At 41.6% G+C, this 25,520-nt stretch overlaps 1 protein-coding gene across 2 annotated transcripts in view; it reads right to left on the bottom strand.

The window, feature by feature from the left end:
• Window positions 1–15,765: 15,765 nt before the first annotated feature.
• The window catches only part of RNLS (renalase, FAD dependent amine oxidase), a 148,195-nt gene continuing 138,440 nt past the window's right edge, over window positions 15,766–25,520 (bottom strand). For both annotated transcript variants that reach the window (XM_074999525.1, XM_074999524.1), the window contains exon 7: window positions 15,766–18,346. In XM_074999525.1, the coding sequence (XP_074855626.1) occupies window positions 18,194–18,346 (153 nt within the window). In that variant the 3' untranslated portion in view covers window positions 15,766–18,193. The remainder of the gene's footprint in view (window positions 18,347–25,520) is intronic.

Below are 25,520 nucleotides of genomic sequence, written 5' to 3' on the forward strand. Positions count from 1 at the left end.
CAAGCTTTTGGCCCCAGATTGTGAGGACTGAAAACTGCCTTTAAAATAAAAAAAATGAAAACTGAGATTTGCATATAACAGCATGACTCCAGAAACTGGGGCTTTAAAGAAAACACTAAATACAAAATGGCAAAAGCCAGAAATACAAAAACCTGATTTTTGGACTTAGACTCATACACTGTCCTGATGAAAAGGTAGTAATTTTACAAGGCCAATAGTTATTAAGGTGCCTCATCACTGACCTGCTGAAAAAAGCACGTCTGCAGGTCCTTATTTTGTTTGAACTGTTCAGTAATTGAAAGTCACTTGTTTTCTCCAACAGTCTGACGCGTTATTCGCTTACTTCTGTAGTAGAATCAAGTGGTAAGGAAATTTGCCTCTAGCAAAAATATTTTTGCCTCTAGCAAAAACAATTGGCAGCTGTGTTCGGCTTCGCATGCTGGCCTGGCTGCAGGACTGAGGCGTATTACTTAGCTTGACTGAGGAAAAAGGTCAAGAAAGTTTTGGAATTGAAAATGTGCTAGATAGAAAATGGAGACTGAGCCTCTCTCCTTCTGATTGTCTTCTCTACCCGGTAGGTCTCTTTCTGCCTTTTCATTGTGTCTCTCGTAGCTAAAGCAGTGTGCTGGGAACAGGCTGCGACCCTGGGACCCATGTTTGCTTGTAGTAGAGACCGGTAAAAGCTGACATATATTCCAGTGACGTGCATTCGAGTGGAACAGTTTACTGTTTCTCGCCAAAAGGAAATAGAGGAGTACAGCCAGGTCAGTTCACTGAACCGCTGTGGGTTCTGGGGGATCAACATTTCTTCACTCTTTGGACTGTGTGAAGCACTACCAGGGCAGTACCGCAGGGCAGGTCGCAAGGGGGCTAGAACTTAGCCACAGTGTCCTATAAATTTCTTTAAAAAAGGAAAAGTAAGAAAACAAGGTAGCATTTGTTTAAGGTAGAACCTCACAGTCTCACAGGCCTCAGGGAGTGCTGGTACTTTGTGACCGAACCAATTGTGACCGAACCAATCGTGAACAGGTATTTCAAAAGTTTACAACTGAAGACTTACTTACTATGGCTTAGAAACTTTATTATGCAAAAGGAAAAAATGCTGCTTTCCCTTTCTTTAGTAGCTCATGTTTAACAGGGTTCTGTTCCGTATTTCTGTTGTCTGCCCCCTTTTGGCTGCTGCTACTGCTGACGATTGTGTACGTCTGGTTCCAAATGAGGAGCGTGGTCACTTTGTAACTCTGGAGTCTTGTAACTCTAAGGTTCTACTGTACTTACAACTGTTTCCTCCCATATTTTCACTTTAGTACATTTGCCTGCCCTTACTTATGCATAGAGTGAGATACCATAACTGCCAAAGTTTGTTACAACAGTAGGAATTTTATATATATAAAATACAAATACACACATACATGCAGAGAAATTTGCTTGATCTCTGTTCTGGGGAACATTCAGCAGATGTTTGTTTTGGCTTGCAAGTTTCTTACAGCTTCCATACATCACATTTTAAAATCAAGCTCAAATTGCGAAATGGTTGCCCTGTGCGTTTTTCCCCAACATTCTTTAAGTGATTTTGCCCATTTGGGGCAAAATTGTGGCATCCTGATTCATGCTGAATTGCACTTAATCACACTGGTAGTCCCAGTGGCTTGCAGAATTTGGATCACAAAGATGAATGCGTTTTTGCTTTTAAAGATTTGGAAATGTACAAGCTATATCAATACAGATTTGAGCAAAAGATTGAGATCAGAAAGGAAGGGCTTTTCAGCTGAAGAGCAGGTGATGCAGGAGGTGCCATCCAACTTGACAGGAACTGTGTTCTAAAAAAGATAATTTCATGTTGAGCTGCGGTTTACCACAATGTTCTCGTGATCAGCTGAGTGGTCAGATGTCAGGGGTGACTGAAAAAAAGTTCATTTTCCCACAGCAGAGAGAGAGAGGGAGAGAGAGACTTCATGCATATAACAGAAAAATCACTTTTACATTTCAGATCTTGGTTGAGGCAAACTTGGAATTTTTCTAACCTTTGAGTTATACATCAACAGATGTGTTGAAAATGCTGTTTTTAATTTCGTTAGTATAGTCCTTTCTCTTTCTATTATTTTATAACCAAATATAGCCTCTTAGTACGTTCCTTCTGTGCACGCTGTCATGGAGCAGTAATGTAGAAGGGCTTTACATGCCATAAAGCTGGTTTTGGGTGTGGGGGGGTCGTCATGTGTAAAAGGTTCCACAGAACTTGGGGAAATTAACTTTGACACTTAATGCTCTGTGTTCCCTCGACACTTAACACTCATCAGCAGGTCAGTCATTTGGCTTTTGACTGACCAATACTGTAGCCCAGTGAAAACAGGACAACATTAAAAGGCTAAGTTTGAGGTATGGCACTCTCTAAGGGTTAAAGCATCATCTGTGGTGACAGAAATAGCTTTTACCGCTAATTCTTCCTGTGCTGGGGTGAGTATGTTGTTTTAATATACTTCAATATGTTCTTGTGATTAAATATGCTTCATTTCTAATTTAGTGAGAATGCTGAGCAATGTCTCGAATGGGACCATTGTGAAAGCTTTCTGTTTACATGTTTCAAGATGAGAAATCTAGTTCAGAAAATTCAGAAATTGTCAAGACAAAAAAAAAGTACCTAATTTGAAGGTTTTACTGAAATATTTTACATTAGACAGACTGCACCAACCCTCCTATAAAGAGCCATGCCCAGAGCTCCACTTTGCTGATCTGTTTTCCTGAAAACGGACGTTTTCAGTGCCATGCATTTTTCATAACACCCCAGTCTCAGCAAGCTTCAGGCGTGTTTCAGAATGGTGCAGTTGCCTCCTCTCCGATCCATTTTGTTTAGGCTGAAACTGTAACCCCAATGACAGAATTAACAAAATAACAGAGCTGCTACTGAGTCTGTGCAATAGTACCTACAGAACAGCAGCAGAAGGTGACATCATTGATATTTCAGGCTTTCAGCTCTGCAGTGCGAAGCAGCTTACAAACTGAACATCAGAGTCAGAACCTGGATTAGAGACAAAACCAGCCCTCGCTTCTCATAAATATCTTCTCAGTGGCTCAAAATATTCAGAGTGTAACAGCTCAGAAATATCCCTTCGCTTAGAGCTGGTTTGAACTGGCAAACCCTATCACAATTGCTAAACCCAATCTCAAACTCTTAATTACATGTTAGAAGCCTCACAGCTCATTATTTCACTTCAAAGTCATTTAGTTAAGTTAAATCCTGGGGGGGTAAAAAAGTTGCTCAGTGGCATGATGCTTAAAAATAATTGCACAGTTCATGCAATGTCGATTCAGCTCCTATTTCTGCATTTTTCAAAGAGGAACTTGTCAGTCACAATGATTTGCAATTTTGGTGCAACTGTTCAGAGAATGTGCATGCCTTCAAATTGTTGCTCTATCAATGTGTAACAGAAGCATAGGCATGTACTCGCTCTCTCTCTTGCTCTCTCTCTCTGACACACACACACACACACACACACACACACACACACACACACAGAGCTGATGCAGAGGATATGCGCTGGTAAAAGACAGAGCTAACTGTGTGGTCCACTGCTCTGACACTGGTGGTTTCCATCACAAAATTGCCCTTCTACAGGGAATCAAACCCACAGCATCACTGAAATGCAGTTCTAATGCTGATTTGATGCAATCAGGAAAAATGAGGGCAGAGAATTTTTCCTCATTGATGAGGAAAGGCATTAGTGAAGAAAAATAGAGGAGGAAAATGAGGGGATTGAATGCACTCCAAAAGCCACAGGGCTTCTTGTGACATATATATGAACTCCCACCTCTAGAATAAATGGGAGAGTACAAATGGAGAAACTTTTGTAAAGCAACTAGAATACGTATGGAAACAATCTCAGAGGGGTAGCTATGTTAGTCTTTAGTGTCACAAAAACAAACAAACAAGCTGTCCTGTAGAATTTTAGAGGTGAACAATTTTATTATTTGGTAATGAGCTTTCGTGGGCAAGACCCACTTCAAGAAAGCTCATTACCTAATAATAAAATTGTTAGCCTTTGAGGTGCTACAGTACTCTTACACGTATGGAAACAGTGAATGGGAAAGGCATCTAGATGAAGAGTAGAGACGTTCTTTAATGAAATGAAAAGTTGTTCCATTCTAGGGAATACAGAGACTGGTACTGGTTCTACAAGGTGCTGAACACTCTCTTCTAATGTTGCCATTTTGTGATTTCACTTTGGGTGCCTAGCACCTGGAAATATAGGAGCATGTTTAAGCTCCTGATTGTTTGATTCTGAGCAATATTTAATTTCAATCCAACTTGAGGCAACTGAAGTGAACAAAGACCGGGACTGGTCTAGCCAGGGACTGGAGTTCCTCTGTAGGGTTTTTGTGTCTTTTCAAATAGCTTAAATTCAATCTGGCTAAGAGGGAAATTGAATGGTTTGTCAGCATGGGGCAGGTAAGGAATGCCCAAAAGCTGTGTCTGCTCTTCAGATGAAGCGTATGTCCTGGTTTTTCCATGATAGTTCATACCTTCCAAGTCCCATTGGTTCCACTATTGCTTCTTGATTCAAATAGTAGACGTCCACAGACAAGAATGATCAGTGGTACGAATGCAAACACTGTATAACTCACCCTCACCTTTGTCATCTTTCTCTTATCTGTTGTAAGGTGAGTTGGGTGCACCAACTGGCACAGAGTGCTGGTACATGCCTGCCAAGTGGACTAGCTGTTATGAATCAAACCCAGTTGTGTTCAAGGCTCCCTGGGTGACTAGAAATACCTACCAACTGTGCTAGAGATTTCAGATAGACAAGTCCCGGTCAGAGCAATGCCGATCTCTAGGCATACTTGCATGGAAATCTGCATGGTAGTGCCCCTGCACCATGGCTTCACAATGCACTGGTCCTGCTTCTGCTTGGTGGTGGTGAGCTGCGAGCTGTAATGCAGGAATAGACAGATTGTATCAGGCTGGCGGTCCTTCTAGTCCAGTGTTCTATCTTTTATAGTAGCCATGAGGAGATTCTTCAGAAGTTGCAAGAAGCTCTCAAGAAGGAAATTATAAAATAAGAGAAGTATATATTTTTTATCCCTCATTAATTAGAGTCTTCAATCCTGAAACCTGGGAGTTTATAGTTCTTTGAAAACTCTTGTCTTTTCAGTCCATAGTGTTGTAACTCTGAGTCTTAGCCTATTCATATGAATGTCTGGTGTTTTGGGTTTGGGATGTTTGGAAGACTTCTGCTGACATGACCCCAGGAGGGAGTAGCAGCAGCAAGGTTCTTTCCCACAGAGTCCTCTGCAGTTGGTGCTATTGGCTGGGGCAACCTGAGACAGCAAGTGGTATCAGAACTAACATCCCCATAGGTGCTAGTGGGCAACCCATTCTTTGCACTAAATTAACCATATTAGTTGCTTAATCAACATTATTGAATTGGTGCAACCCCCTAATGTGGGCTCAGTTTGACAGAAGAGTGCTTAGATGTGTACAGCTTGTTTAGCTGGGTAAGTGCGGTTCGAAATGGATGTAATTCAGATGTAGGAAACACTATATGTAGCCAAGTCCTGAGATGGACAGAACAGTTTATGCCACTCAGACTTGTTGCTCTAGACTAGGCTATCTCCAGGCTTGGGAAGACGTCATTGACTCAATCAGCTGGCTAGGCCTGGGAAACTGGAAAGAAGATCTGAGGAAGGAGTGGTCCCCAAGAAGGAAAGATGAGACAGCTGGAGAGAGGGGCAGGTCCTTTGGATCTGTGATCATGTCAGGGATGTTTGGATAAAAGGGCCCATTTTAACCTGCCTGACTTCCATGTCACTTTGCTGAGCTCAGCATAATGGGCAGAGTTTTCCTTAGAATGACGAGAGTGCTACTGGAATAAAGTCAACATTGGCTGAATCCCTCTGTCTCAGTCTCATTGATGTCTTTGTTTATGGATCCACAGCCCTCTGGGGGGTATCACAAATGCACATAATATTCCTGGGTGTTACACTTTTGTATTTGCGCCACTGACTCAGCTGACAGTTGTGTAAATACACTTGTAGCCAAGCTGTCCCCTAGTGGCTACACAGATGTGGATACCGAAGAGTGCAAGTTATTTCAGATAAGCTTATTATTAAGTGGAACTGAACATTTTGCTCCCCAGATCAGTCTCTCTTTTTTGACTGCGATTAATATTTAGTGCTGTCTGCTCAAACCACATCCCTTTGCAGGAGTGGGGAGTATCTGCCAGCTCAAACTAATTAGGCATGCAGAGGCGCCTTTTTGGTGCTGCAGGTCTGCGAGTGGGTGTGGAAGTGGCTGTGAGCACCTTTAAATGCATAATTTAAAGCCATGTTTTGGAGAAAGGCACTGTAGATCTGAGGAAATCCTATAGGCCCAAATTATTAAGCCTCATTTAAACTCTAAGAACCCACCTCCTAACTTCTTTGTTTATTTGAATGAGACTTCAGACTAGTACAGTAATATGCTCACAATGTCCACGTCAAATGCTCGAGATAGGGGCAGCGCTACTGCGGTCATCCCTCACATGCAACAGAGCAGCACAAGCCAGAGCTGAAAAGGCACCATCTCCTGGAAGGAGTGCCGCCCAGTCTTCCAGGGTCTCACGCCCATGAAAGAACTAGTTGTGATGGTGGAAGTTGTCTGAGGTGGGAAGTTCTTTACTAGGAATGGGGGTAAACATGAAAGGTCTGTCATCCTTACTCAGGGTACAGCAATTCATAACTACGTGTCCATCAGCTATGAATCATGTTGGGTTGCTTGGACATGAGCTGGAAGCCGGCCATGCAGGTGACTGATTTTTCAGGTGACCGATACCCAAGTACATGGAAGTGGAGACTGGCACATACAGAAGGGCCTCTCTGCAAGGGGAGATGCTCTGCCAATTATTTCACTTTGGCATTGCCCATTTAAGAACTGATCTATTTGTTGCATGTCATTTTTATACAAACAGTCTCCCAGTGCATCCTTTAACCTCTCTGCTACTGGGTGTTTCTTGCCTGTGCTCCCATTTGCCCAGAATGAAAGAGCACCATGATACCCTAACTTCCTGTCAAGAAAACTGCAATGATCTGGGCTGTCTGAGGGAATAAGGAGGGAGTTTGCTACAATGTAATTAAAAAGAACCAGGCTAATCAGTTTTCACTCCTCTCTGAATGTGTGGGAACCTGGTGTAACCCATGCCTGCTTGTGGTGCTTTTAGTTCATGCAGCAGAGGCTCAAGTATTTAGCTTAAGGGTCCCATGTTCAGTCCCACCAGCCGAGACCCTGGTCTGTCAGCATTTTACTGGCACATCCATGCAGCAAGCAGTGGATTTTTCAGCTCTCACTAATTTTATCACTGACTGTACCAGTGCTAGATCCCATGGACTTAGCCACAGAGAGCTGTTGACATTGATCCAGTGTCTGATTCAAAGATCACTGGTAGACTCTGATGGACTTCAGCAGAGCTGTACCGGATTTGCGTTGGTGTGCATGAGGTCAGATATTTTCACAAGGTTATCTACGCTGACTGTTGACGGTAAATGCCCTCGCAGCAGGCAGTCAGTATGAATGAGGGTTGTGGGAGGGGACATTGGGGAAAAATAAAGTGTCTCAATGCCTGAGGCTAGAAGAAGGAGCACACTTAGCAGTACATGGGTCATTAACTGTTCTGCCTACAAAAATACCTCTCCTGCTTTCCTGGCAAAACTCAGGGCTCTGCCCCCGCCCGCCCCGATTAGCCAGCATGATGGATGCACACAAAAGTCCCTGGGAACTTTGTGCTCTTTGCCAGCAAGTTTCTGTCTCTAATTTTGTTTCTTTTTAAAGTGGCAAAATGATTTCCCTTTATTTAAGCTCCCAGAACAGGAATTGATTCCTCACAAAAACTGCTCTGGCCCCTTTTTATCTGATCATCAGTGCCATATTAGAAACCTGTGGTTTAAATTCTTTTCCTCCCATGCTTCCCTTCTTGCCAGTTTTTGCTTCTGTTTTCTTCTGATCGTTGAACATTTCTTATGGATGAACAAATTTATGGTGACATGTTGATGTAACTCTGATACACAATTTATGAGCATTACTCTAAATACCTAAGGTGTATTTTTAAAACCCATTTAGAAATTATGATTTATTTAGCTCTTAATAGAAAAATTGTGCATCCTATAAATTTCAGAAATGCTACCTGTCCACTGTACAGAAACACAACTCTGTCTAGGATTTGAGCTTAGTTTATTTTTTTTTCAACGCAATTGCAATAGCAAGCACAAGGTCATGCTGCTGAAATCTTACAAGCAGCCAATGAGTGTAGTGAGATGTAGGAAGGTCAGGACTGGAGGAAGAGTTTCAAAGAGGAAGATGCCCAACACATCAGTGGGTAGCTTTGGGAGGACAGTAGATATCTGATCACTCCAGGTCCCGAGAGAGGGTAGAATCTGCTGCCATGCCTGTGCAAAGTCCAAGCTCCTGATGAGAAAGTGGGCTCCACAACAAACAATCACAAGATGCTTCCTGATGATTGATTGATTGGAGGCTACTGAGATGGAATGTGGTTTGTTCCAGGTTCCCTGAAGGAAAGCAAGTGGTGGTATTTTTTACAGATTTTTGTAGTTGCCACCTCTCTACTCTGGCAGAGCTACATCCTCAAGAAACTCATCTGGAGAGCTGAATTTCTGGCCTTGGGCTGATAACGCTAACTGTCCAAACTGGATGACTGTAGCATGAGTAAATACATGGCCCTGTCAAGAGCTCAGGGGGTGCTACAGAGGGACGAGGCCCTTGATATATCTCCAAGCTTTTCCTGTGGTGACAAAAGGAGACACTGCTCAGCGTAGATTGTGAAGCTGTTCATAATGCGATTATCCTTCCAACAATGTCAGTATAGAAATCAGCACCCTTGGGTTCCAGAATCAACATGCTGTAATATTAATGGGTCCATACACTCCTGTCTGAGCTATCAATTCAGGCTGCCTGCAGACTAAATGGACATCAGTTTTTCTGAAAGTTTTCCTTGCAAGCCTAAGGCCTTTTACAGTGAAAGGTTATATTCTGGAGCACAAGATGGCAAACTCCAGGAGAAAGTTCCTGCTCACTGGATCAGTGTGATTTCACCCAATCCAGCTCCTGAAGCTCAGCTATTTAACCAAATGGTGTACAAAGCCCATGCTGAATGCCACAATCTTGTGTTACAATACTAATTATTTATTAAATCCCTAAGTCCCCTGGAGTTTCTGCATTGGAGGTATATATTGAGGGAAAAAAAAAGATGCAAAGGCATTAATTGTTCCATTTTGTGAGGAAATGTGGTCTTGCCATATAATACCAGCAGCCAGGAGATACAGCCTGTACCTGATTTACCTGCCTCATTAACTGAAGTTTATGCCTAACCTGGCAAAAGTGAAGCAAATGTATGTGAATAGTTTCTTCAGTGCTCTTGACAGATGCTGTCTCCTTTCAACTACAGCTAGTGGCCTCTGAAATATCAGTGCCAAGTCCTGGCCTTCCTGTGGGGAAGTCAATATGTTTGTGACTCATTTTTCTCCTCTGTGAGGATAATAGTGATGTGAGATTAGACTACAAAACACTGAAGATTGAAAGCCTCTGGAATGTCTGTTTATGTCCCTCTCAACTACAGATAATCTAGAAAGCAAAGAAACAAAATCACCTTTCAGAAAGGTTTCCAGTTTCCCTTGAACTTACTGGTTAAATTGACTGGAGAAGAGCTTTGGTGTTTGGTTTGTTTGAGAGGCAACATAAGTGAGATAGTATCTTGTATGGGACCAACTTCTGCTGGTGAGAGAGACAAGCTTTTTTGGAGTAACAGAGCTCTTCAGGTATGGGAAAGGAATGCCCAGCTCACAGCAAAGTGGAAACTAAAACAAATTGTTTAGCATAGGTAGTTAGCACATTTTTGTAAGGAACCAGTTAAGGTAGAGTGGTTTGTTAATGTCTCTGCAGTCATAAGACAGAGGAAGGGGCTCTTCAGTGGGTTACAGGTTATTGTAAAAAGCAATAAATCCAATATCTCTGCTCAGTTCATGATTTTTGGTATCTAATAGAGTAAGTAGTTTAAGCTTTCAGACTTGCCTTTGGAAAGCTTTGGGAGTTTTCCCTTGATGATGAGGATTGATAGACCACTGAGAAATGGAAAGGAAGCTAGAGTATCATTGCTATCAGCTGCTGAAAGACTTATATAGAATAATAACAGAGAGGTAGGCCTGTTAGTCTGTATTTCAACAGAACAAAGTAGCAGAAATGTAGCACTTTAAAGACTAACAAAATGGTTTGAAGTGGGTCTGTTCCCCGAAAGCTCACCACTGAATAAATCATTTTCTTAGTCTTTAAAGAGCTACATTTCTGCTTTGTTTTGTATAGAATAAGTCCACCAGATGACAACATTTTGGCTTAAATTTATTCTTGATTAATTGATTGTAGCTACACTCTTTTCTCACAAGGAAAGAGTTGAAATATTAAAAGGACACGCTGTTTTGTCCATACTTCTGTTCCCATGACTTAACAAAGATGGCTTTAGTCTAGTTCTAGAGCGTACATTTATTAGTATGCAAAATAAAGCTGTGAAACATCATGAGATCACAGCTCAGAACATGGGACCAGTTGTGACTAAAGGTCAGACTAGATTGGGGTCTGCAGCCTTCGGCTCTGGAGCCACAAGCAGCTCTTTAAGGACTTCTTTGTGGCTCTCAATACTGTAATTGCAAAGTAAAAAACAAAACAAAACAAAACCAAACCCCTCCCGATTATTTGGTAAACAGTGAATGTCTAAAAGCCCAACAATGAACAACAATATGTGACCTTGAAATGTTGGATAACTCCCCTTTTAATATGTGCAGTGCGTTGTGGATATGGTACTGTATCTGTTTTTTGATCATGTTGCTAATAGGCTTGATTTTTTGAAAAGGAAAAGGAAGCTTGCGGCATTCCCGCTGTGCAGGACAACACACATTTTAAGAAGGAAAACAAATTAAATGTGAAATAATATTGGCATAATTAAAATAGATTTCAGAGTGAGGGTCAGGAAAACAGTGGTACCCACAAGCACATGTAAAATGTGAGGAAATAGAATATGTAAAGTTTGTGAATGTCCTGCAGTAAACATGTATCACATTACAAATCATTCTGTGTGGGCTGTTCTTAAGATAGGGGTTAGAAAAAGTACAGTTTGATGTTATTTATTAAGGACTGTCTTGTATTTCCATGCATTGTGACTCTCGAATTACTGAGGTTTTTGGGTTTTTTTCCACATTTGAAAAAAATGGCTCTTCTTGTATTTTGGTGGCCGACCCCTGGCATAGATTTATTACAATACTCCCCTCTGGCCGTAAAAAAAAAAAAAATCATTGTCTTTTATATTATCAAAAGTTTCAACGTCTAATATGACCATAGAGTTTTTGGCTTTCGGGAAAGATGAGGGTCAATTATTTCCCCTTCTCGGTCTTTAGCTTGTGATATTCTAGTCTGTCGCTGATAGAAAGCATTGCTACCCCAATCAGCGATCTTAGTTTTAAGTAATGGTTGGGTGGCTGCCCACGAGAGATTCAGGTGCCACCCAGCTGATTAGCAAAGCACCCAGAGCAGGCAGTATGCTTTTCTATTCGTGTTGCACTGCTGCATGTGGCTTGGTGCACATAAAAAAATTTATTCTGCCCAGGGCAGAAAAAATTGGAGGGAACACTGCTCTTAATTATTTGATCTGGGAGAGCTTTTTCATTTACTCTTAATAGTTGAGATTTTCAAATTATTAGGACTCACTTCCACAAAGGGAAAACCACAGGAATTGCAGTCAGAGTTATATTATTGTCTCATTTTCTGTTTTCCAGGGTTTTGACCAAAATGCTCTGCATTTAACAGTTTCAGATTTGGCTTTAGTTGCAACTTCAATGAGATGGCTTTCTTCCAATCAAAAATAAGTGAAAAAGCAAATGTTAGCTTGTCTTTTCAAACCCATCCTCACTTTGACAAAGGGTCCCATTGGTACTAGAAAACACTTACCTTTTGCTAAGAAATGGGCCTATCATAGCAAAAATATTCGCAAAAATGAGCTTGTTTAACGAGATGCAAAACGTTCAATTTCAGGAGTTTGAATGTTATTGAAAAGATTTTACTTCCTGCAATTCATCTCTTTGAGTTACTGAGGTGGCAGGAACGGTTAATGGTAGCAGGACATCAAAATTTGATTTTTTTAGATTCCTAAGACTGTATTAGCTAAATGATATTCATATGCTCCTCTCCATTGCATGGTGGGGAAGGAAAAGATATCAGAAAGAGGCCAAGCGTTAACAAAGAGAGGAAAGCCAACTGTGCGGTAGTATACTTCCCCTATAGTGTAGCCTCGCTTACTTTTTGTGGTCTCTGCACAATAGCTGCACCATTGCGGGCACAGCGCAAGGGGTGTCTAAGAAACACCTGCCTTAACAACATGGCATTTTCCCTTCATGCAGCAGAGTAACTTACCATGTAAGGAGGCATGGTCAACCAAACACTATGTAGCAGAGACAAGAAATGAGAAGCCCGTGCAGTCAGGGTAGGCTCAGGACAGGAGGGAAGTGCAGCTAGGTCTGGCTGTCTCAATTGCCCTGGAAGTTACTGCCAATCTCAGCCTTCTGTTAGACATATCCCTCATGATGACTGGTGGTTCTGCTTTGAGACTGTCCCTGTCTCCCAAAGAGGTCAAAGCAGTGACTCAAAGGGGAGAGCTGTCATGTGAGTCTGTGCATTCTCAGTTTTACAAATGCAGAGGAATGCAAAAGCCAAAGAAATACTGTATAGTCAAGATTCATATTCAGGACAGTTTTCAGGTCGAGGTTTCTCAAGGAATACATAGTCAGGCTCTAACTTTTCCCGCTTTTCTTTGCTACTATGAAAAATGTGCTTTCTAAATAGGGCATATCCTTGCAGCTCGGATTCTTTTTCTGCTTGAACCTGCAGTGAAGTCATATGACTCTATGGTCTGTTAAGAGGAAACTATTGACAGGTCACAAATCCAGCACTATGTAGCGTCAATACAGGATGAAAAAGGAGATGGGTTGTGAGGGATAAAAGCCCTCATTAAAACAAATGGCTTTAGTAATTAAAGTTGATATGACAAATTATGGTTTTTTTTAAAAAGTGAAGGGTGAATGGCTTAATATTTCTCCTTGAGATAGTGATTTCCTTCCCATGTTAAAATCATCCAATTCAAAATCGGTCAGCTTTTTCAAAAAGTGGACTTCAAATAAGTCATGTGAGTATTTCAGTCAAAGTCAGTTTTAATGGCTCTTTTATATTGCTCTTGACTTTTGGTGATATAGTCTAATGGAGTAAATAAATTCTAAGGAAACCCTGTTCTGAAGAGAGAAGGTACCCTGAATGAATGACAGAACCAGATTTCCAGACTGATTTAATTGCCTAGTTGCTTGTCAGTGTAGTGTCCACATGGGAAGGACAAAGGAACTGGAAGAGTGTAAATTGCAGAAATCTGAATCACAGCTCTGTGAGACTTTGTTCCAGGCAAATCTGCAGAAAGACACCACGTGAAGTTCGTGAATTCTCAGAAGTCAATATGAGGAGCATGGATGAATGAAGTAAAAATACTGATATACATACATTTTTATTTTTGGTGCTGTATTTTTCTGTTTCACGGACTCTATGGCTGTTGAACTGCAGCTTTCATTTTGACAAGAGGCAGGATGTTTGAGTTGACAGTCTACCACTAAATTCAACAGACAGAATGTGGCTGCATGGTATGTGTGAGATGGTGGGATAGATTCTGATATGAATAAACCAGTGTAAATCTTGAGTAATTTAACTGATTTTTGATATTCTCCATTGCATTTAGGGGGTTACTTTGGTGTAACACTGAGGTATCAAAGATCAAAATAAGGAGCAGCACCTCAGTGATGTACTATTATTCAACAGATGCATTAGTAAAAGTCTTTGGTTATGTCTATACTAGTAAGTTTTTTTTTTTTTTTTTAAAAAGATGAAGAATCCCATGGAATGTTTAAACACGCAATATGTCCTCTCTATTAAATTGGAAGAACACAGTACTTTTTCTGGCGGGCCTCTTCCTATCCCAGGTGCGGAAGAGTACCTTTTGCCAGAAGAGTCTTGTGGGGGGAAGAAAACGTGTAGAACCCCCGGGCTTCCTTTTTTTCAAAAGAGCAGTTCTCATGGCACCAGATTTTTCGATGCCTGGCCCATTCTTTCGAAAGAGTGGAGGGCTGTGTGGACCCTCTCTATTGAAAGAGCAGATAAAATTTTTGGTCCACTTTTTTTGTGTGTGGGTATGCTTTTTTGGAAGAGGTCTTCCAGAATAACTTATTTCTAAGGACTGCTGTAATGTAGGCATAGGCTTTCTGTTTTTAACAAGGCCTATTTCTCCCTTCAGAAATATCAGAGTTACACACACATGGCTCAGTTACTATAATTTGTCATCTTCAGCTCCTGAGCAGGACCCATGAGAAAACAGTTTATTAATAAAGCTTCTCCACCATTGCCTCAGAAGTTTATTTCAACTAAGACTGTGCTTACTATCCAGTGTGTATTAAATCAAGCAACAACTATGTCCATTTCTCATTTGAATACATTTATGCCGACAGTGATGGGCGTTTTGTAGCTGCTCTGAGATATATATATTTGTTCTTGTTTGCAAGTGTTGTGTCTGTGCATTGCTCCTCAAAGAGTGATGTGGGCACATTTACTATGCTTTCCATTCTGTTCCTGGCAAAGGTTCATGAGACAGTTCAACAGATTGGTCTCAATGGTCTTTTAAACAACATGCACCATTTGCAGTCTGGCTTCCTTTGTGATTTGTATTGTGCTGCACATTTACAAGTTTTTGTTTAATTATAGATACCTCATAGAATTTGACATTAAAAGTGGAAGTGCTCTGAAGCTTGCTTAGGTACTTCATGAAATGTTTTCAAATCAAACTTTTCAAACTTTTAAGAGAGCTTTTAAGTTTGGTGTAGCTTAAAATGTAACATTAGGAAAGGACACTGTTGAAGGAATAAACCAGAGTGACCTTAATGTTGTAAGTATTAGAGTTTGGCTTTTCTTAGAGCTTTCAGATACCCCCAAAGGCGCAGTGTTTGTTTAAGGAAAAAACAGTTGGAGTCGTAGTTAGTAAATAAGGGAAGGGTGCAGGAGCTGGGGTCTCAGGGCAGGGGAGCAGGGGGGGAGTACTGGAACAGCGGCGGGGGCTGAGGGTGTGGGGAGCATGGAGCAGAGGAGTCTGGGGCAGGAATAAAGACTGGGGCTAGGGGGCTCAAGCAGGGGGTTGGGTATCAGGGCTGAGGGTGTAGGGGAGAGCATATTTGGGGGAAGAGGGAAAGGGGTGGGCTGCAGCCACACATACCAAGTCACTGGTGCGGCTGAATTTCCAGGGAGCAAAATGAAGAGTGCAGCTTGAAGTTTCCTCTGCTCCTGTCCCGGGCAGTCCAGAGTGAGAGACAAGAACAGGCTGTGAACTTTGCTTTCGCTCCCTGTGGAGGAGCCCTAGACTGGTGGTTGCAGCCACCCCTGCCCAAGGGTGCTGGGGCGTGGCATGTTGGGGAGCTAGCTGCTGTGGCAGTCCCAGACGGGGAGAGGGGTGCCCACCACCAGCTAGGCTCTTTCATCTGCCTGGCTGCTTCTTAGCAAGGCAGTGTGCAGGACTTCTGGGACCCAGGCTGGGAGCAGCTTCAGCCCACATCTGGACTGACCCCCCCCCGCCCGACCCCGGTGGCCATGGGCCTGCATTTAAAGAAGTCGCATTTCACAAGCAAATCAACAATTTTAAATAATTTATTTCTGGTATGGGCATATTGAAGCCATTGTTTATTTAAGTGTGTACACAGAAATATCACAGCCATTGTATACTTAAATGTTCTATCAAAACAAAGTAAATCTATAGGCGACAAACTAAATGCTTTCTAAAGTAGCTACAGGTTGTAATTCCCTCGTCTAGCACTCTTTGGACCTGAGCGTTCCTGTGCAAGGGGATTTGCCAGATGAGGGGAGGTCAGGCCCCCAGGCTGCCTGGAGTAGGAGCCCCACTCCTGCACGGCTCCCCTGAAGGGCTGCTGGGCTCCCCTGCTCTAGGCAGGTTCCCCACAGCTGCAGGGCTGCTGGCGGGGCTCTACGTCATAGTCATTCTCCTGGCAGGGGCTGTGCTCCCCAACTCTAGCCTGGCTTCCCAGGGAAGGCTGCCAGCAGGTCTCCCTGCCGCCATAAGGGTTCTGCCCTCTGGCCCAGCAATATCCATTTTCCTGCTGGACGAGGGATGTTGCCACACGAGAGCACACCATATGAGAGCATTTCAACCTGTACTGTAATTCTGAACTTGGAAAGCAGTTTTTGAAGACTGTGATCACGCTGTTATGTAATTATGCTCATATAAAGCACTTGTTAATAGTTTTACTTTGTTATCCACTAAAGCAATGGTAAATTCTTCTATAATTGCTGATTTTGTACCATTTCTATAGGAACTATGGTGCACCTAGTTTAAAAGGCTAAGGATCAATATCTCTATTGGCACCAAAGGCTCAAAACTGAGGCATGAAGCACCATTTGCTGTACTGCTAATCTGGTAAATATTGAACTATTAAGTGCCTCTCTTCTTCTGGTCCAAAAATGTGTGTGGATTTGTTAAATTCACTAAAGTTAACACAGTGTTACAGGCCACAGATAAAAGTATATAGTAGAAAATACAAGGAAGTAACAAATCTAGTGAATTTAAAGCCAGTGATACTAGACTAGTAATAAAGACAAATATATCACCCAAAAACATGAAAAGCAGGTTACCCCAGGGCACAGACTATGACCTAATTAAGTAAACATGTTACCAGTCACCTTGCAGTGCATGCTGGACTTCCCATTACCTTAGAGCACAATCCTGTGCTGCATAAGTGTGGTAGTGAGGGGACAGGGAGCCCCTGCTGGCTTGCATGGTAGGACTGCAAAGTAACACAGTGTGGGGGACAGGGATGGGGACATGCAGGTAGCAACTACCCTGGCTGGCACCCTAGAGCTCCACAGAGATACGATGTTTTGCCTTGGGGACTAAGTCAGACCCTTGACTAGCCCAGTGAGTAATGCAGCTGGCTCTAGGCAGTGAATATGTTTTGCCTCTTTCAAAAAGGGCAGTAAGGTGTGTCCAACCCCACATTCTCCAGAGCGCCCCTGATCAACCTTCCACTCTGTACCAGCAGGACCTATCAAATGCATGATGGATGGCTGGGAAGCAGCGCTATATGAAGGGAATTTGTGGCCCTCTGCATGAGAATTGGGGTATATGTGTTCCCTCAGTGGGGTGTTGTATATTAGGTCAGGACAGCAAGCAGTGTTGGACAGTAAGATTGCCCCATGTCACCCTCCATCAGCTCCTGCCCTGCAGTGCTGGCCTGGCTCTCTGATTGGATGTGTTGGCTCTTGACACAACATGCAGACAGGGCCATCTCTCTGAGACGCCCTATCCCCTGCTTGGCTCTGTGTTTTTTTTTTTTTTGTTGCTGAGGTGTGTGTGTTCTCTCCCTGCCCTGGTGGGAGTAGAGCCCCTCTTATATGTGAATTGGGATAATTTTTATAGTTGGGATGCTGAGCGCCATAAGCCAGACTAACACAATGAAAAGTCCTGTGGCACATTACAGACCAACAGATATATTGGGGCATAAGGATTTGTGGGCAAAGACCCACTTCGTTAGAGGCATCTGACGAAGAGGTTCTGCCCACAAACACTTATGCTCCAAAATATGTTAGTCTATAAGGTGCCCCAGGACTTCTCATTGTTTTTGTGGATACAGACTAACAAGGCTACCTCTCTGATACTTATACGCCAGACTGTAAATCTGGTACAAAATGGAAGCCATGTCATACCAGGGTGTGAGGTAGGCCCCCCTGCTCTCCTAAGTTCCAGCACCGAGGCCCACAAATCTCAGTGGAAGTTCTGGGCAAAGACCAACAGTTGACAACAGTGTGTGCTCCCAGAGTAAAATTATCGGACATGCCAAGGCGCCTGTTTAAAGGTACTGAGCTGCTCAAAAGCAGCTTTTAATCTTATGCTTGTAGTAGAACAACAAAATAGGTACCAGGATCTTCAAAATTTTTTTCTAGTCGAATAGATATAAGCACATTGGTCTATATTATACATTAAAAAACACAATGAAAAAACAATCAGGTCAACAATGCATTAAAATTTAACATCACGGTAACATTCACCATAGAACTAAAATGATAAATAGATAAGCTTTATAAATTAGTCTTTAAAGCCTCCACCATACTTATGGCAGACTCTATACACCCATCAAAGTTGGAATGAGTAAATCCATCACCACCACACACAAGAAGAGGTTTGATATGAAGAGTCATTTGTCCTGGAGAATTGGGCATAGCTTTTGTGACCTGCAAAAGAAAAATATGCGAGAAGAAGGACAAGCAAATATTGATGACTATGATGCTGTATCAGATTCTAATAATAAGAATGGAAAAACCAGGTAAAGTTACTGTGCTTCATTGTCCTTTTTAATTCAACAGGAAAATACACATACCGGGCCAGGTTCACTGATTTGTTCTGGCTGCTTTCCCCTGCTCCAACAATGCAAAACAGCCATAAGACTCACCTGGTCAGTTAAACTGGGTTTATAGCTGCTTTACCTAAATGAAACAGGAGCAAAGCAGCTGAAGTGTGCCAGTGAGTTTTGTACCTGTAATCTTTTATATTTTGAAAAAATTGTTTATAATTCTTAAAATGCAAAAGAATTAAGCATATTTTTTTGCTATCTGTATCGCATGTCAGAGTGTAGTCACATTTCTGAAACGTAAGATCAGAGCTACCTTTGGTACAAATGAATGTATGTGGTATAAGCCATTTCAGCACCTTGGCTGACATAGGCCTCTACTCACTGTCAACACAGAACCTTCTAATGTGACACAAATGTGTTCAATGACCTATCTTGGAGATATGCACAAATCTCCCTTTAACTACCCATGCGTATCTGAGATAAAAATTTGGTTCCATAGCTGTGCTTTGATCTGGGTAAGTCAGGATGGACTTCAGCCCCCTGTAAACAGTAAGGAGTCATGTCCATGTAACCTATGGTGAAATGTGGCTCACATGTTTGTGTAACTTGTTCAGTGTGTGTGTGTGTTCTTTTTTGGGAAAGGACTGCTCTATGGAATTCCCAAGGTACTTATTTTAGCATCTATAGGACTGTTTACAGAAACAGAGAGTAATATAAATAAACAGAGCAGAGACCGGCACAAATGCTGATGCAAACGGCAATAACTGTTTATATGTTTGTAGATATGGAATTTGTCCAGTCTCTTTAAAAGGCTGGAACCACAGATCTATGTCAAGAGTTCAAACTCCCTGTCTAGCATTTAACAAACTTTCAGCACACATAAAAGAACCAACACTGAATTATTAAAAGGGCATCTTCATCTTACTTTCTCATGCCCAACCAGTTTACTTTTTCTGCCTCAGAAACCTTATATCTGCTTATGCACAGTCTTTCACCTGCATCATAGAGTGCTGTGCATTTTTATAGTACTGAACAATACAGCCAAATATACTCAAGGATCTCTAGGCATTTTCAACTCTTTTACTTCACTCATCTGCATTACACTAAACTTTCTTCCAGCTAAGGAGAGTTGGATGCAAGCTCCCTCTGGAGAATACAAAACCAAATGAGAGGTAAGCAGAGGTGTCAGTTGAGAGAGACAGCAGCTTCAAACAACTATGTAGTTGCATACAACTGTAAATCATATGACTGTAAATCACAGAATGCTATTCTAGCAAGAGGTGAAAAACACGTAGACCTCTTAGGACATATTTTTCATAACATCAGTTACAGGTGAAGATGCTACTTATTGTTTGTGATGCAGCATTACTTTACATTTGCTTATCTGGCAAACAAAAACTACACGTTTTTGGTAAAAATGCGTCCAGTATAACAACTAACCAAGAATTCATACCAGTATTTGTATCACAAATGTGAAAGTTGTGCACAACTGAAGTGTCCCACATTCGTTCCCTCCACAGACTGCTGAAAATACTGTGGATGGAGCTATGAGGGCGAGGGCATGCCACGAATACAGAATCGTTTGCTTTTTCATCAGTTGTAATTTGTAAGATTGTCATATCACAATCCTGCACAGGTATCTTGCATTTTTCAGTGTCTTGTGAGAGCAAACGTTGTTCTTTTTTATCTATACAGTGCTCTCTTGCCAGGGTTTCCATACCTTTAAATTTTTTTTTATTATAAAACATATTTTGGGGAGGATGACCTTTTGCAGTATGGGCACATGGACACAAAGTATTGGTAACTATTTGCTATGCAAATGATGGAAGTCAGTGGGCCTGATCCAAAGCCCACTGAAATCAATGGGAATCTTTCAGTGGGATTTGGATCACGTCTTCTCATGGTATTTGTCTTCTGCATGTGCAGGAAAGTGAAGTACTTATGGAGGAGTGATTGGTTGCATAAATAGGGATGGCTATGGGGGAAAGCAGCATTGAAGTTCTAATGGGTGCTGCACACAGGAGTAGTAATCTCATTCCCTTTCCTCCCTCTCCTTATTGGCCTCCCAGCTCCGGTTGGTGAGGAGGCACTATTTAAAGATGGTGTCGAGCCACCTGATTATGTGCACCTGTTTCTTTGGTGCTCAGGCAGCAGCCTGTACCACCCTTAAGTGGTATCTGCAGCCTGCTTTTCTCCCACAGCTCATCATGAGCTGCAGTGGTAGGACAAAGGAATGACCATTTCCCGTCTTTTGGTCTGGGTCCTTATATCTGCATACATCAAAGCAATCTGATATTTGTTTTAAATGTGAAAATTTTGATTGACATTCCTTTCCAGACCCTAGTGATTCACCTTGTAATGGTAACCCGCAGCTGAGAACTGGTGTTATAGTAAATTGGTGAATTCTGTGTAGCGTTTGCCTCTAACGTAATAAGATAATTTTCCTTTCATGGGCTGTGCTTCAAACGAACCGTGGTGCACAGCACACAATAAATCACTCACAGACTATGGGCCAGAATATGCAGCAGCAGCTTTAGCTTTGTAATAACGGAAGGAATCTGCTTTTATGAAACTTTTTTTCAGCCACAACATCCTGTAGTCGGTTGATTTCACTCCATTCTCTCTCTTAAAAAAATAAAAATCAAACAAAACCCACCCCCATGAAAAAAACAAGCCCATATAAAAGCAGACTCTCGATGGCAAAGAATACAGTAGATAATGAATCACGCATTTATATTTTCGTGACATCTGCTACTGCCAGTGTAGTTAGGGATCCGTAAGACTGTGTGTTAAAAGCCCCCATATTGATGGGCTAACTTGGCTGAAAAAAATTTGCTTTGCCCTCAACATTAATGTAGGCCCAGATTGTAGCTTTTACAGCTACAGCTGCTCAAGGGATATGCAGAGAGGCACTGTACTAATGGTAATCTCTGCAGGCAATGAGAGAGAGGCAAAACGTCCCCAAAGATGCTGTGGACTGCATACAGGGTGCAGTGCGTTGCAACTCCATAATAATAATTACCATCCTCCTCTGCTCCGCACAGTGCACCTTTCATTTCTAGTGTCAGTATTTCAGATGCAAAGCACCCCAGTACAGCAACGGTCTTTTGCTTTATGCCTTGTTCCGGGCTGAACATGCTGTCAGTATTAAGTAAATGAAGTCTGTCCCCAGACCACCAGTCAGTGCAGGCAGCCTGCCTCACCCTATCTTTTCAGCTTGCGTCCACCAATCAATGCACCAACACTTTCTCTCTTAGTCCAGACTCTGGCAGTGCAAGACAACCAGACTCTTCTCTGCAGTTCCTGATTTATGTATCCCATGAATGGCTACAATATCTCATCATCTTGAGAAGAAAAAAAATTACCAGCGTGTGCGCGCGCGCATATGTGTGTGTGTGTTCAGAAGTGGGACCTGGCGCCCTGACTTGGAGGTATTATAAAATCCTACTAATTGTCATTATCAATAACTTGGAATCTATGCAAATGGATTCAATGAGGCCGCCTTGGTTGTTTCCTCTCTCTTGAGTGAGTGGATGGGAGGACTCCTAGGAATCACTGGTGTTCATGCACCATCTTTTTCCTTCTTTGTTCACGTCTCCCTCTTAGTGCCTTCATCAGAAATTGTGCACTGAACCTATAAGCCCTCTAGGGCAGGGCTGAGCAAACTTTATACGCTTGACCCCACGTTTAGTCCCTGCAATTAGCAGAGGCTCCCCACTCTGTCTAATGTAATCCAAACCGATGAAAATTTCCATTATGTTCATGTGAAAAAAAAAAACCTCAAACCTTTTGGCACATGAAATAATATACGTATGTGGAATGTAAAAACTTTATTTATCAGTATAGTAATGTGAATACACATACATACATACAAGCAGTAATATATTCCAACATTTTTAATGGGAGGGAGGAGCCTGAGACCCAGCAATCATGCTATGCCCTCCTTATGAAATGCCATGCCCCCCTAAAAAGGGCCTCCCCCCAACACTTTGTGCACCCCTGTGCTAGTGGAAGAAGAGTAGATATGGGTTCTTCAATTAGTGACAACTGTCACTCTCACACAGCTGATAAGCACAGTATTCAGGAAAAATGGCTTGCTTGCAATCTCTTTAATATGTAGCCTAGTACAGCAAATTAGGGATAGAGTGGCAGCCTTAATTCTTTATTGCCTAAGGTTTAGAAGGCAGAACCTGAAAGATGTCCAGTATATGTTTTGTTATGTGCTTTAGAATAAATCTGAATATCCCTTCTCGTTCCCCAGAGCAGTGCTTTGCATATCAAAAGAGACACTTCTGTAAACTTTCATCTCTGCTGCCTATGGTCTAGAAGACAAAGCATGTTCTTGAAACGAGGTTGCCTAAAATGCAGCTCACTGTATCACCCTCCCCTCTGCCTGTCATTCCCCATCAATAAGCTGGATCTCTGCTTCTTGTTCTAGGGGAGCACTTCTTCACACAATAGATTCTGTTGGCATTATAGTCACTGTTTCCAAAGCTTTCTGTACTCTTATCGCACTGTCTTCTTACAGAAAGGAGATTAATATTTGGCTAGAGGTAGACGGAGCCATTTCATTAAAATAAGTGATCCTGTTTTCACTGGGCAGGTTTGGTTAACTGTCACTGAGAAAAGAAGACCAAACAATATATTCAGAATCCACAGAATTGGCTCTAATCTGTTGGAAGTCCACTCTAGGTAGAGATGTTAGATGTCGATTTTCTACTGTCCCTCCAAAAATCTTTATCATCTGTCACTACATTCATTGCACTGGGGCTCAAAACTGACAGTCGTTACACTATAGGCTGCCTCCCCACTCTAAGACTCCAAGTGCAAAACGTGGGGGCCCACAAAAATCTTTAAAATACTTTGCTTCTATAGGCTTTACTTAAAAACAAAACAAAACAAAAAACCCCAACCAACCAAAAAAAAAACCTCCTCAAGGTCACAAATTCCCTAAGCCTAAAAAAGAATTGCTGCTGCCACCACCAAATAAAATAGCCACCACTTAAAATCTCCAAAAACCCCAAAAACTTAAATATCTGCATGTGCAGTAAACCCCAACCTTTTCTTAAAAATAGCTAAAAACCAAAAAGCTGCAATCTTATAGCTAACCTTGCTTTAGATCCGCATTGACACAAATGCTCTCTAAAACACAAAAAATCAAATCATTGTCTTAACAAAGACAATATATGCACAAAACAAAAGATGGAAAACCCAAAAAAGTAAATAAGCATACTTAGTTGCTAAATGTAATTAAAGCAGCTAAAATATTAATATTAAAGCACCAAAATTACTTCCTTAACATTCAACTTAAAAGTTACAAAGTACAACCCCCCCACCCTCAGGAGCCTAAAAAGTTCCACATCAAACCCAGCATAAAAATAACCTAATTGGGTTTAACTAAACATTTCCTTTTTACTTACATATCCATGCTCTAATTATAATATGGCCAAAATATTTACTAACTCAACAGCATTTTTGGTATCTCCCTGTTGCAATTGCAAAACTCAAACAAAAAACCCATAGCCTGCATTGTTTCCATTCAAAAAAAATTCTCTCTCCCCATTAGCTTACCTAGCTGCCCCCTCCAAAAAGGCCTCTAAGGGCTAACCATTTCTACGCATTCATTCATTACAATGTTATTTTTACTTTAAAAAATAATGAAAATATAAATATAAATTTCAACATAGAATATAAAACAGAATGAACCACTGACCACAGCAGCACACTGAAATACTTAATTTAAGACAAGGATCATGCCAGGTTGTGCAAACAAAAAATGATCAGATCTCCTTTTTGTCCTAATAGCTTGTCTCCTCTCACAAAGCAGAAATTCAAACTAGAATATAAATACAAGAATACATTTATAGATCTAGATACAGTAACTTTCTCTAACTGAAAGGTATTGAAGGTCATCAGGATGATAGGAAAAGAACATTATAAGGAGTAAAGAGAGAGCAAGGAAACCAACACATAATTTATTGGTAACAAATATACTGATACATAGCTAGTATATAGCACTTTTCATCAGTACATTTCAAAGCCCTTTACAAAGGAGGTCAGTGTCATAATACCCATTTTAGAGATGGGGAACTCAGTTAACCAGAGATGAAGAGTCTTACCCATAGTCACTCAGCAACCCACATCACCTGAATACTTGTCTAATCATCTAGTAGACAGACCACACTGATCATTCCTAGCTATACAAAAGTGACTTGTTTACAATTTATTGTGATTCACAGCTACTTTGAAGCAATTCAACAGAGCAGAGCTTGCCACTTGTTCATTAGAGATCAAATAACTGTGCCCATGCAAAGTGACTGTCTAAAAACAGTTTTTGCATTTTTAAACTAAATTGCTAAAATACCTGATTTTGTGAAATGCATGCAACCCCCTCCTACTACTACTCCTACACCTCTCTTGTATTCCACATGGAGCAAAGGTCATCTACAAGTCTCCTCCACTTCACTCTGTCTTGGGACAAAACTTCCAGCTGGCTCCAGGAGGACCACAGTTGTTTTCCTTCAATCTCAGTAGACCGTCTCCATGTTGTACAAGGTCCTCCTCTTTTCCTTTTTCCTTACAGGTTCTGGATGATGGTTTTCTGAGTGTGGCCTAGCGACCCCACTTTCTTCTCTTGACTTCAACATCAATTGGTTCTTGTTTTTTTCTGTTCCAAAGCTCCTATTTGTGATGAAGTCTTGCCATTTGATGTGAATGATGTACCTCAGGCATCTGTTTATGAATATCTGTAGCTTGCCATTTTAAGACTTTTTACTACGCCAGGTCTTGCATCTATACAACAGCACCCTCTTCACTTTTGTGTAGAAGATCCACAGTTTCATCTTCGCAGATATTATTTGTGAACTCCACATGGGACAGACATTCCTGAATGCAGCTATTTCTTTCCGTATCCTGGAACTGATATCCTTACGTGTTCATACATCTGTACCCATAATACTCCCCAAGTAGGTGAAGTGCTCCACATCTTCCTGGTCATTCCCTCCCCCTGTGATGGCGGTGTTGTTGGACTGGTTGATCTTCATTGTCTTGGTCTT

Source organism: Carettochelys insculpta, chromosome 7, assembly GCF_033958435.1.
Source record: "Carettochelys insculpta isolate YL-2023 chromosome 7, ASM3395843v1, whole genome shotgun sequence".
NCBI lineage: Eukaryota > Metazoa > Chordata > Testudines > Carettochelyidae > Carettochelys > Carettochelys insculpta.